Raw genomic sequence first — 13397 nt, 5'->3', positions numbered from 1 at the left:
CAGAACTTCCTGCCAGGGCCCCGCCTCCGCTCTCCAGCTGCCCGGGGGGCGGGGCGGGGCGGGGCGAGCTCTGGCCAAGGCCACCGCCTCTCCCAGCTCACTCCCCTTCTCCAGCGCCTCGAGGGCCCTCTGGGACGCTCACTCACGCGACGCCCCAGGGCCTCCTCGCTCCTGCGTGGGGAGAAAGTGAGGAGGGAGGGTGTGGGAGTGTGCGTGTGACAGTGTGTAACTTGCGTGAATGTGTATGACCCTGTGTGACTCTGTGTGTAACCCCAAGGGAAAGCATGATTGTGGGTGACACCATGTGCCATCTTCTGTATGCAACACCGTGTTCCAGGTGTGTGGCACCATGTGTGGCAGGCACTGATGTTCTTGTGTGACCTTGTGGGGACAGTGTGTGTCAGTCTGCAATGCTGTATGCATCCGTGACACTGTGTTATATGGTGTGTGTGCAATGTGTGAAATGGGCTGTATGAGAATGTGTGACTCTATTAGACCATGACAGTGTGTGATACCTTGTGTGTCATGAAGGATGTGTGACACTGGGATCCCATTTGAGTATGTGGCTGTGGGTGTTGCTCTTCCTGTGATGCTATTTGTGACCCCATGTGACTGTGTGACGTATGTGTGTTACCCTGCAGGACATGTGACCCCAAGTGTGTGTGTGACTAGTGTGACAAGTGTGAGTTGTGACACTGTGACTGGGAGGCTGTGACATATGATTATATGATATTCTGTGACTCCACGGGTGTGCGTGATAGGGTGACACGTGTGACTGTGTGGAACACTGAGTGTATAACATTGTCAGACACTGCTATAGTGCGGAACACCGCGTGAGTGTGTGACCTCATGTTTGACTGTTTGACCCCATGTGACCCCAGATGCGGAGGTAATACGTGGGAGTGTGTGGACGTGTTTGCTATTTGTGACCCCGTGTGTGTAGCAGTGTGGGAGTGTGTGGACGTGTGTGTGACTATGCGTGACGCTACCTCTATCCCCGCGAGTGCATGTGTTATCACGCCGTGGCCCGGTGTGTCACGCGCGTGGGCCAGCGCTGCAGGCGCCGGGGGCGGCGAGGGACGGCGGGCGGGAGGGGGTCCCGGGGGCGCGCGGAGCGCGGCGGCCGCGCGAACGGGGGGAGGCGCGGCGGCGGCCACGGCGGCGGCGGCGCATGCGGATCTGGCCGAGCGGCGGGGCCGGAGGGGCCGAGCCGAGCCGAGCCGGGCCGGACCGGACCGGGCCCGGGTGCGGACGCCGACAGGGAGGGCGGCTGGGCGCGGCGAGCGGCGGGGACGGCGGCCCCGGCGGCCGCGGGCCCAGGTGAGCAGCGTCAGGGCGGACAGCCCTCCCCACCTCAGCCTCTCCCCAGCTGCCCGAGCATCCCTCCCCGGCGCGTTGTGGGCACGGTCTGAGTCCCCGGGGTCTCACGGGCTGGGTGGGAGCTGGGGGGTCAAGGGCAGAACGAGCCTCCCTCCCCCAGCCCAGTCCAGCCTCCGCGCCATGCGTGGATCTTTCTCCCAGGCCTTGCCCTTTCCAGGTCCTCTTCCTTGGGAACGGTGGCTGGATCGCAGGAAGAGAGATATAGCCTGCAAAGGGTTAAAGCATCCGCTCCGGACCCCAGCCAACACCCGGCCAGCCCTGCTGGGACCACCAGACACCTGACACCTCTCCCCACCTCCCCCACAGCCCTCTCCTCCCTTCCTTCTCCATTCTATGGCGCGGCCGCCAGGGATGGCCCCGGGCCTGACAGAGTGCTCAGGAAGTGCTAAGCGCCTCCCCATCCCTGTGTCTGCCATACAGGAAACAATTGCTATCCCCATTTAACAGAGAGGGAAACTGAGGCACAGAGGGGTCAACTTAAAGATACTGGGTTAAAGAGAGCAGGAGTAAAGTAGGACTTGAACTCATTTCTCTCTGACTCGTGAACAGGCACTTTGATCTGCTAAGATTGTGAACAGAAGATGAATAATAGTAACAAGAAATGTGTATTTGAGGGCTTGTTGTGTACCAGATACCTCTTTACCTGAATTATTAACTCATTTAGTCTTTTAGTACTCAAACACCCCTAGGGCATGGGTACTATTATCACCCCCATTTTTCAGAAGACCAAACTGAGGCCCAGAGAGGGGAAGTGACTTGGCCAAGGTCACACAGCTGGTAGATAGCCATGTGCTTTCCATGGAAGAAAGGAAAATTAAGAATGGATTTTGGTGTGTCCACCAAAAGGGACAGTCTCCACCCCACTGACCAAGACCCAGATCCTACTCTGCTAGAATCTACTGAGTTGGCAACTATCTGGGTCTTCTGAGAAGGGGGGGGGCCTTGATCTCCTCCCAGTTGCCTCCTTTCTTAGTGTTAGAATCAGGCCTGGATAACCCACAGGGTAGAGATGTATCTGATGTTACCCATCACCTTAAATGTCATATTTACAATCTATCAGTGGTCTGGAGCATAGCTCTGGAGTCAGATGATATGTTGCTCTGCCAGTGTGATAGTAATGTTGCATAATCAACCACCCCCAAACTTTGTGTCTTAAGACACTAAGCATTTTTTAACCCTTGAGTCTGGGGTCAGCGATGTAGGCTGATCTCAGTCGGGCAGTTCTTCTATGATTTCAGCTGGGTTCACTCACTCATTTGGGGGGGATGAGGGGGTGGCCTTTGGCTGCTCTTGCTTGCTTTGGCTGGAAATGGGACCTTGGACCTGGATTAGCCCACGTGTGTTTTTCTCCTGGCCACAGAGCACAAGAGGAAACATGCAAGGGCTCTGGATTTGTAGGCTCAGAACTGGTACTCCACCACTTCCACCTAATTCTAATGGCCAAAGCGAGACACGTCACCAAATCCAGAGTCAGGAGGTGAGGTGTTTTTCCCCCTCCCCACGAAAGGAGGACACTGAAGCAGTGGGGCTATAAATGCCATCAGTCTAAAACAGTCCCTGTATTTGAATCCTGCTTTCCTTGCTTACTAGCTGTGTAGGCTTGGGCAAATGAAAGCTCTTCTGTGCTTCAGTTTACTCCTCTGTAAAATGGGTCCAATAATAGCCTACCTTTAGGGAATTAAATTTGTGGGAATAAAATGAGATAATGTATGTGAAGTACTTCGCACAGTGCAAGTGCTCAATTAATAATAATTATTTTATTACTGCATTATAAAGTTCCATTGATAACAAATACCATTGTTCTAATAATAACAGTGATAATTTGCAGAGCCCCTAGCCTGGGCCAGGAGCTAAGTTGGGTGCTTTACCAAAGCCCCATGAAGCGTTCATGGGGAACATCATTATAGTTATTAGATCTACTTTAAAAAACAGGGAAACTGAGGCCCAGAGAAGGAACGGGACTTGTACAAAGCCACTTGCAGGCAGTAGCTGTTAGAGGCAGGGCCTCTGAACTCAGACCTGGTTTCCAACCCTAACCTGCCTCTCCCCACTCCAGGCCTCAACTTCCCCGATGGCGCAGGTCTCAGGGGAAGTGGACAACATGGAGGGCCTTCCTGCGCCTAACAATAACAACCCCGTGGCCCGCTGGGAGAGTCCAGATCGCGGCTGGGAGCGGGAGCAGCCGGCCGCCGTCACTGCCGCCGCCTCACTCTTTGAGTGCTCCCGGATCAAGGCCTTAGCAGGTACCAGGGAGGGCTGGGGTGGAAAGGAGGGAAGGGAGGGGGCTGCTGAGGTGTTCTGTGCATCCTGTTGCCTAAGAAGCTTGGTGGCCTGGAGTGTGGGACTAGAGTCTCATCCATGGAGAACTGGACTCTTTAGATGGGCACTGACCAACAGAACTTTCTACAGCAACAGCACTGTTCTCTGAGATGGCCGATACAGTGACCACTAGGACATGTGGCTGTTGACCCCTTGAAATGTGGCCAGTGCGAGTGCGGGACTGAAGTTTTGTTTTATTGCATTTTAATTAACTTAAATTTAAATAGCCACATGTGGCTTGTGGCTGCTTTATGGTACAGTGCAGCCTCAGAGCCTTAGAAATGTAGGATTCCAGAAATGTGGGATGTTAAAGCATCCTCCCTTAGAATCCCAGACCCTCAAAAATGCAGGACTGTTGGATCTTAGGATCTTTTCTTTTTCTAGGCTCAGGTATGGCATTTAATTATCGTTATCTTTTTAGTTCCTCTCTCTTTTTTAAGATTGTTGTAAGATATACACAACATAAAATGTCCCATCTCAACCAGCCCCGAGCATAAGATATAATGCCATTAATCACATTCACAAAGTTGTGCTACCATCTCTACCATCCATTACCAGAACCTTCCATCATCCTGAACTGAAACCCTACACCCATTATTCATTAACTCCCCATTCACCCATCACTACTCTTGAAAACCGGTAATCTACTTTTTGTCTCTATGAAGTTGCATATTCTAGTTAATTCATATAAGTGTAATCAGGCAATATCTGTCCTCTTTTGTGTGGCTTATTTGGATCTTAGGATCTGAAATCATGACACTCAGAGATACTTTGAACTTGAGACCTATGGAAATGGAGACCCTTGGAGATGCAGAACATTGTAATAACAGCCCTTAGAAATTTTCATCATTGGCCCCTGGAATCTTTGATCCTTATTAACCTAAACTCTAATATACATAGAACCTTTGAACGTCATAATCATAAATTTTAATATCTCAAGTTAGAAAAGTAGATCCAGAGAACTTTGACGGAGGGTGACCAGCTTTTCCTGATTTGCCTGGCATTCTCCAGGTTTTAGCACTGAAGCCCTCAGTCTTAGACAAATGAGATGGTTGGACACCCTTCTTTGATATCTTAGAACAATATAAGCAAAGACCAGAGAATTTTATAGTTACAGTATCGTGGAACCTTAGACCTTCAGAGTTGTAGACCCTGGGCCTTAGGACTTTCTATTTCTGGGGCTTTAGAACCTCAAAAATGGTTAATCGGCAGCTTTAAAACTTTATGAGCAAAGACCCTGAAAACCTTAGGCCCTCAGAGACTTTTAACTTAATAATCAAAGCCCTTAATACATTAACCCCTTAATGCCTTTGACCCTGGGGATCGTAAACCTTTATAAATGTGGAGTGTTATAATCATAAAACATAGATTGTTATATTCTTGAAATCTTAAAACCCCAAAGTCAAAATTAGTTCCCTTGGATTCTCAGAACTTTCTAGTAACTTGGCATTTTACAGTCATGGGACCTATTCACTGAGATTCCTGGAACTTTACAATTATAAGACGCAGTGGGGGAGGGTGTCAGATTCAGATGCCCACCGGGCAGCTGCTGACCTAAACGAGTGGTAAACTAGAGGACGAGGCCTTGTCACCAGCTCCAGCCATGGGGAAGTCTGGGCCCAAAGTTACTGGCTCTGATTTTTATCTGAAATTTCCCATTAAAAAAAAAAATAACAATCTTTACATGTCACAAAGCATGGACCAGATCCAGTCCATGGGTTGCTAGTTTCCTCTGGTCTAGAAACCTAGAATCATATGAAGTATATATTCACGAAACTTAGACTCCTCCTTTTAGGCTCTTAGAACCTTAAAAACTTGGGAACATATCAACTTAGAGTTCTAGAATTTACTATTTCCTCCACAAAATATTCATTAAGTTTTTGCTTTGTGTCTGGCCCATTCTGGACAACATAAGGGACATGATGGTGATGGAGATAGCCCCTGCTCTACCCCCACAGATTTCCTGGGCAGTGGGAGAGACAGACCTGGCTGGACAGTGATGACACAAAGAGATCAGGGCCAGATGGGGGAACTGTAGGCAGAGGGGTCAGGGCCAAGGCTGGGGAGGCACCGGCAGAGGGGCCAAGGGTGGGAAGCGGGGGAGCACAGGGGCTGTGGGAGCCCAGAAGAGGCCCTGCTCCAGCCTGGGGAGTTAGTTAGGGAAGGCTTCCTGGAGGAGGAGATGCCTGAGCTGAAGTCTAAAGGATGGATAGGAGCAAACTCTAGAGGTAGAGAGTGGAAGAGTATTCCAGAATAGCATAGGCAGAGACCTCTAGAAGCTGGGAGTGGCTGGCGTGAGGAGACACAGCCAGGACTAAATGATGATATGGGAGGAGACAGTGGGAGCCAGATCTTAGAGGGCCTTGTGGGCTGCGACGAAGGTTTTGAGCGCACTAGGGAGCTATGGAATGATCTAAAGCTGAGCCGGGATGTGACAAGAGGAGAATCTAGGACTTTTCAAATCTTAGAACCACTGATTCAGAGAATGTCAGTGCTGGATATCTTAGATACCATCTGACCCAGAGAAAAGGGGGGACCCTCTTTAAGGAAAAAAACATTATCATAGACTTCCTGTGTCTACTTAAATCACTGTAATTATGGTTTTCTTAAAAGCACACAAATGCACAACTCTGTGTAAATCTCTTATGAACAATTCTCATACCACTCTACAACTAAAACACATTTGCAGAGGAATTAACTCCATACCCAAACCACAAACCCAGTAACATGCCCATAGCAGCAACTTCACGATGGAACTGTGCCACCGAAATTAACCGGCTGCGCAAAATGCCAGTATGATGTAGACTGCTATAGTGCATCTTCCTTTCGTCCCTTGGCCCACTTCTCTTTTCAAACTAAAGCAAAACCTTTGGTTAGAGTCCTCCATAACATTTTTTTTAATTCAGTTTTATTGAGATGTATTCACATACCATACAATCTTCCATGGTGTACAATCAACTGTTCACAGTACCATCCTATATTTGTGCATTCATCACCCCAATCTATTTTTTAACATTTTCCTTATACCAGAACCTCCGTAACATTTTACCAACTTGTTTGGACCCCATTTTCACAGATTTCCATTAATCACCCTCCTCTATTCATAGCTCGCCATCATCATTGGTGTGTGCAAGGCACCTCTTTTCTCTATTTATTCATTTATTCTCTTTTATCCCCATATTTCACACCCATTCCTTCTTCCCAATAGTCAACCATTCCCATAGATTTACTTTGCATGTGGATTGACTTTGCAAAATGTGCATTGCTAATTAGTGTGCAGGTATTTTTAAACTCCTTATTAAAGTATTGCACAGATACAGAGAAGTAGATAAACCATGAGTATCTAGCATTTCCACAAATGACCACTCTTGTAACCAGCACCCAGATCAAGAAACAGAATATGACACCCCAGAGGAGCTCCCCCTCCTGCTGAATCCCTGTCACTATACCCCAAGCATAAACACTCTCCTAGTTTCTAACAGCATAGATGAGTTTTGCTAGTTGTTGAACTTCCTGTCAGTGGAAGCATGCAGTGTGTACTTTTTTATGTCTGGCTTCAATCACTTAATCTTATCTTTGTGAGATTTGTCCATCTCTTCCTGTACCTGTAAATTGTCCCTTGTCACTGCTGTATAGTATTCCCTGAAGGGAATTGACGGTTTGTCCATCCATTCACCTGTTGATGAGCATCTGGGTTGCTTCCAGTTTGGGACTTTGATGAATGTTTAGAGCAGCGCATGCAGGATAGGTGTAGAGCCAACTTTAGTTCACCTTGAGTAGAAACTGCCAAACAGTTTGTACCATTTTGCATCCCCACTGGCAGTGCATATGCAATTCCATTGCACACCCTCATCAACCCTGAGTGTGGTCAGTTTTTTAGTTTTAGGCTTGCTGGTGGGTGGGCCTTCCATTGTGGTCTGAATTTGCATTTCCCTGATGATTAAAGACAACAAATGAGGTGATGCACCTTTTCATATATTTATTGACCATTTGAATATCCTCTAGTGAAGAACCCATTCAAGTCTTGTGCCCATTTTTCTATTACTTTGTCTGCCTTGTTCTGATTGTTTTGCAGGAGATTTGTAAACTCTGGGTACATTCTGGTATATTCTTTGTCAGTTGTATGTGTTGTAAATATTTTCTCCCATTGGGTGGCCTTGTCTTTTCACTGTCTTAATGGTGCCTTCTGATGAACAGAGGGTCTTAGTTTTAATATAGTCTAACTTAATAATTGTTTCCTGTATGGCTAACTCTTTCTGTGTCTTGTTTATGAAATCTCTGGCTACTCTAAGATCGTGCAGATATTCTTCAATGTTTTCTTATGACAATCTTATTTGTATTCCTTTCACATTTAGTTTTACAAACCAAATGATATTTATTTTGGGGTGTGTATAGTGTGATATAGGGGTCAAGTTTCAAGTTTTTTCCCATATGGATATCCAGTCGACCCAGCTGCATTTATTGAAAATACCATCCTTTCCCTACTGAACTGTAAGGTCATTTTTGTCATAAATCAGAGAGGATGTATGGGTTTGTGCATTCAGGCATTGTTCACTGATGCAAGTTTTATCATGCTGTAGATTGTGTGTTTTCCCTGTATTTTTTCCTTCAGAGCTGTGCCTTAAGACTCATCCATGTGACTGGGTGTGCGTCTGATCTTTCGCTTCGAGTTGCTACAGGAAGTTCATGATGTGCACCCACCATACTTTTTTTTAAATAAACTTTATTTTTAGAGCAGTTTTAGGTTTACAGAAGAAATTGCCCAGAAAATACGGAGACTTCCCTTACATCCCACCACCACCACCACCCCACGCACACACACGTAGTTTATCCTATTATTATCCTAGTAGTGTGGTATATTTGTTACAATTGGTGAACAATATTGCTATATTATTGGTAACTGAAATTCATAGTTTACATCAGGGCTTACTCTCTGTGTATACAGTTTTATGGATTTTGATAACCATGATGATATCGTACAGAATAGTTTTACTGCCCTAAAAATGCCCTGTACTCAACCTATTTTTTCATTCCTTCCCTCACGCCACCCCCACTAACCCCTGGCACAGCCACTGCTCTTTTTATGTCTCTATAGTGTAGCCTTTTCCATAATGCCATATGGTTGGAATCAGACAGTATGTAGCCTTTTCAGACTGGCTTCTTTTCTTCAACAATATATATTTAAGGTCGCTCCATGTTTTTTGTGGGTTTTTTTTTTTCGTGTCTTGATAACTCATTCCTTTTTACTGTTGAATGATCGTCCCTTGTATGGATGTACCATAGTCTGTTTATCGGTTCACCTATTGAAGAACATCTTGGTTGCTTCCAGTTTTTTCGTAATTGTGAATACAGCCGCTATAAACATTTGGGTGCAGGGTTTTGTGTGGACATAAGTTTTCAACTCAGTTGAGTAAATACTAGGTGTGCAATTGCTGGATCATATGGTAAGCCTGTGTTTAGCTTTGTAAGAAACTGCCAGTTTGCATTCCCACCAGCAGTGAGCAAGAGTTCCTGTTGCCCCGCATCCTTGCCAGCATGGGTGTTTGCCCACCATATTTGATCCTTTCCCTTCCCAGTGGTGGACACCCAGACTGCCTCAAACTCTCCCTAAACCCCAACAAATAACACTGCATGGAACATCTTCCTACATGGCTCCTTATGAACCAGTGTGAAAATGTCTTAGGGTCATATAGATGGGCAGAATTGCTGGGTCATAGGATATGCACTAATTTTTAATTTGATTTAGGAATGTTATATTGCTCCCACCAGCAGGCTTGATGGTTAGGATATCCTCTCCAGCTTCCTAACTTTTCCCAGACTAATAGACAATATCATTTACATGTTAAGTTTCTATTCTTTCCTCCTTAGCCAGTAATGGATAAAGGAGTAGTTATTCCTCAGCTCTGTGATAGCCTCAATGTATTAAATATATGAATGAAGTAAAGTCTTATCCTAAGGACATGTGTATTAGTCAAGGTTCTCTAGGGAAACAGAACCAACAGGAGATATCTGTAAGTATGAGATTTTATACAAATGTCTCACACAACTGGGAGGATGCATGAGTCCAAATTCCATAGGGCAGGCTGTGAGCTGGCAACTCCGATGAAGACCTTCAGTGAACTCCCCAGGAGAGGCTCACTGGCTGAGGAAAAGTGAAAGTTCTCTCTTCTCCCTTGAACTGATTAGATTCAATCCAACTGATTGAATTCTGTCATTGTGGAGGATGCTTCCTTAGTTGATTGTAGATGTCATCAGTCACAGCTGCAGCCAATTGACTGATGATTCAATAAACCAGCCCTCTGGTTTATTAACCAGCCACAAAATGTCCTTGCAGCAATGGTTAGGCCAGTGCTTGCTTCACCAGACAACTGGGCACCATCACCTGGCCGAGTTGACACATGAGCCTAACCATCACTACATGTATTTCACTTGTGATTACCACCATGGAGATGACTATATACATGGTAAAATAGCTCAATATGAGTCCAGTGGCAGAGGTAAGACAATTGTCATTTGACCTGGAGACTTGACCACCCAAAGGTATCTGCCATCTGGGGCCTGGCAGGAAGCAGGTGGCTCCCGTCAAAGGGGTAACTGCAGAGACTTTAGTGAAGGGACTCCTAGGTAGGGTTACGAGAGGACTGGGGTAGGGGAAGGAATGCTGAGACAGGAGGGAGGCCACTGAGCAGGAGCTGGGGCTGTAGACAGAGGAACTAGATAGTTAGGCAGGGAGGGGGCAGAAAGGAAGAAATTCCTTACCTCCCCCTCTCTCTTCTGATCTCCTGCTGGCCATATCCCGCCAGAGAGCAGGGGAGCCCACTGACTAGCCTCCCTGGGCCCTGAAAAGTGCAGGAGAGTGAGGGTGGCATTGGAGGGGCAAAAGGAAGACACCGGCCGGTAGCCAGCCACACACACTCACCAACACAATAGACGTTCAATGTCATCTTAGGTCAGAAGTGACACTGAGACACAGTTGGTTCACCCCCACCCCCACTTTGTATTTTAGAAAAATGTAAATCCATTGCCAACATTTAAAAATAGGGAGATTTGGTCTTTAAAAAACCCCAGCTTTTTGGCTCCTCGTGGAATATCACATGAAATGGCAATGTTGGGCTTTTATTTTCCTGCAAGGCTCTAGTTGCAGGGGCTGTGTGGCAGCTGCCCCCTTGGTTCTGTCAATTTACATCATCTGCCAGGTCCCTGTGGCCATTTCAGTTCTTGCCTGCTCCATGCTACAAAGACTGTAATCACAAATAGTGAAATCTCACGGCATATTCCTTTACGAGGTTGCCATCCAGATGGTCCAGAATATGGTTTTATTGATTTTCTTTGAGTATCATCAAAATGAAATTGCAATATAAAGAATATTCTCATGGATCCCTCTTCCCCAAGCATGACTTCTCAGACTCCCAGGGTCTCCCAGAACCCATGAAGAACCCAGAACTTGATCTAGTCCAAGACCATCATTTTACAAATGGGAAAATAGTGGCCAGAGAGGGGAGATGACCTTGGGCAGTCCCACGCCAGTCTTCAATAGAGGTAGGACTGAATCCATTTGTGCTCACTCCCCGGACAGTGCTCTGGCACCACCCTGGGAATGTCCTAACATCCCACTTTGGCTTTAGTATTGACCCAAAGTTGTCATTTGACATGGGCATCAGCCATTGGAAGGCAGAATAACCAAATACCCAAGTCAACATTTTCTCTGTCATCCCTTTCTTGCATGTGTTTGAAGATCACAGTTTCAGAAGGTCCCCATTCTATCCAATAAGCACAAATCCAACAGTTAAACAAACAAGATATCTCATTTGGATTTACTGTTAGTATCTGTGTATTCACTATGATTCACAAATCATAGGTACACATTCAGGATGCAAATTGAAGTGAAAAAAATACAGGTCAATCAGTTGACCTCACAATTGTATTTTTGACTGCAAGAGGAAAATGCTGCAATATTTAATCATATTATACAAAGTGTAAATTTTATGAGAACATTATCCAGAATTTTCAGAAGGTTAAAAAAGGGAAATAGGCTAAGCAATACAAATCTTTATTCCTGCATGAATAGGAAACTTAAAAAGAAATATGACAATTCAGTTATTCAATAATAAGATTCTAACAGTATCTGCAGGGTTAAGTTGCTGTAACAAATAGACCCGACAATACGCAACTCAAAGGAGATGGAAGCTTATTCTTCCTTCGTGGATAGTCCTAAGATGAGCAGTCTTTTGGCAGGGAGGCTCAGCTCCAAGCAGTTGTCGTGGATCCCTGGTTCCTTCCATCTGGTGCTCTGTGAACCTGCTGTTTTGGCTTGTGGGAGTGGGGAGAATTTCTAAATAATTATAGATTCCCAGGAAGCTGCAAAGACCCAATTCACCAAAAAAGACAAATAACCCAATTATAAAGTGGGCAAAGGATAGGAATAGGGTTTTCTCCAAGGAAGGTGCACACATGGCCAATAAGCACAGGACAAGATGTTCAACATCATTAGTCATTAGGGAAATGCAAATCAAAACCACAATGGGCAACCACTTCACTCGCACCAGGATAGCTGTAATCAAAACAACAGATAGTAGCATGTTGGTGGGGATGTGGAGAAATTGGAAACTTCATACATTGCTGGTGGGAGTGTAAAATGGTGGAGCTGCTGTGGAAAACAGACTGGCAGTTCCACAAAAAGTTAGACATCGAGTTATCATATGACCCAGCAATTCCCATTCCTAGATATATACCCAAGAAAAGTGAAAATATACATCTTCACAAAACCTTGCTTGTGAATGTTCACAGCAGCATTATTCATAATAGTCAAAAAGTGAAAATCTAAATGTCCATCAAATGATGACTGCATGAATAAAACGTGGTATATCCATACAATGGAATATTATTGGCCATAAAAAGGAATGAAGTACTGATACATGCTACAACATAGAGAAACCTTGGAAACATTATGTTAAGTGAAATAAGCCAGGCAAGAAAGGACAAATATTGTCTGATTCCATTTATATAAAATTCCAGAATAGGCAAACCCATGGAGACAGAAAGTAGATTAGAGGTTGCCAGAGGCTAGGGGAGGGAGGGCATGTTGGAAAGGGGGAGTGACTGCTGTTGAGGATGGGGTTGCTTTTTGGGGTGATGAAGATGTTCCGGAATCATACAGTGGTGATTGCTGCACAACTGTGTGAATATGTTATCAAAATGTGGAAGTGTACACTTCAAAAGGGTGAATTTTATAGTGTGTGAATTATATCTTAATAAAGTGTTATTTAAAAAAAAATGATAGTGCAGAGAGTTGCAGAGTCCACATTTTCTTTTAACCATGTGAGGCGGAAGTTGGGCACATGGCATACCCCCCCCATTGGTGACAACTGAGCCACCCGCCCACCCTCGCCAGGGGGAGGTGGGCATGTAGTGTGCAGCCAGCAGCCCTGTCTGTGCCAACCCACAGAGCTGTGGCTCTGAAGAAGAGATGGGGGACATGGTTACTCACCTCGGGGAGGACTCCACCTAGCCTATTCCTTCCTCTTCCTCAGCCTACAGCCTATCAGTTACTAAGTCTTACTTTTCATCTCTAAATATAACTTTCCCCTATGCCCCCTCCTTCGCTCCCCACAGCTTCTGCCCTGGTCTGGGCTTCTCCTCTGTCCCCTGGTCTCCTCCCCACTCTCCCCCTTGGGCTCCCACTGGCTGTTTTGATCCAC

At 45.9% G+C, this 13397-nt stretch overlaps 1 protein-coding gene across 2 annotated transcripts in view; it reads left to right on the top strand.

Annotated features, from left to right (window-relative positions):
• The first annotated feature begins 147 nt into the window (after positions 1-147).
• The window catches only part of SPTBN4 (spectrin beta, non-erythrocytic 4), a 68858-nt gene continuing 55608 nt past the window's right edge, over positions 148-13397 (top strand). The window contains exons 1-2 of one of the 2 annotated variants that reach the window (XM_037819576.1): positions 148-186; positions 3461-3623. In XM_037819576.1, coding sequence (XP_037675504.1) covers positions 3482-3623 — 142 coding nt within the window. In that variant the 5' untranslated portion in view covers positions 148-186; positions 3461-3481. Of the gene's footprint in view, positions 187-1250; positions 1321-3436; positions 3624-13397 lie in introns of those variants that run through there. The other variant, XM_037819575.1, reaches the window with a different exon arrangement.

Source organism: Choloepus didactylus, chromosome 27 (genome assembly GCF_015220235.1).
Source record: "Choloepus didactylus isolate mChoDid1 chromosome 27, mChoDid1.pri, whole genome shotgun sequence".
Lineage (NCBI taxonomy): Eukaryota > Metazoa > Chordata > Mammalia > Pilosa > Megalonychidae > Choloepus > Choloepus didactylus.
The sequence above is the reverse complement of the archived record's forward strand: the minus strand, read 5'-3'. Positions and strand labels throughout refer to the sequence as shown.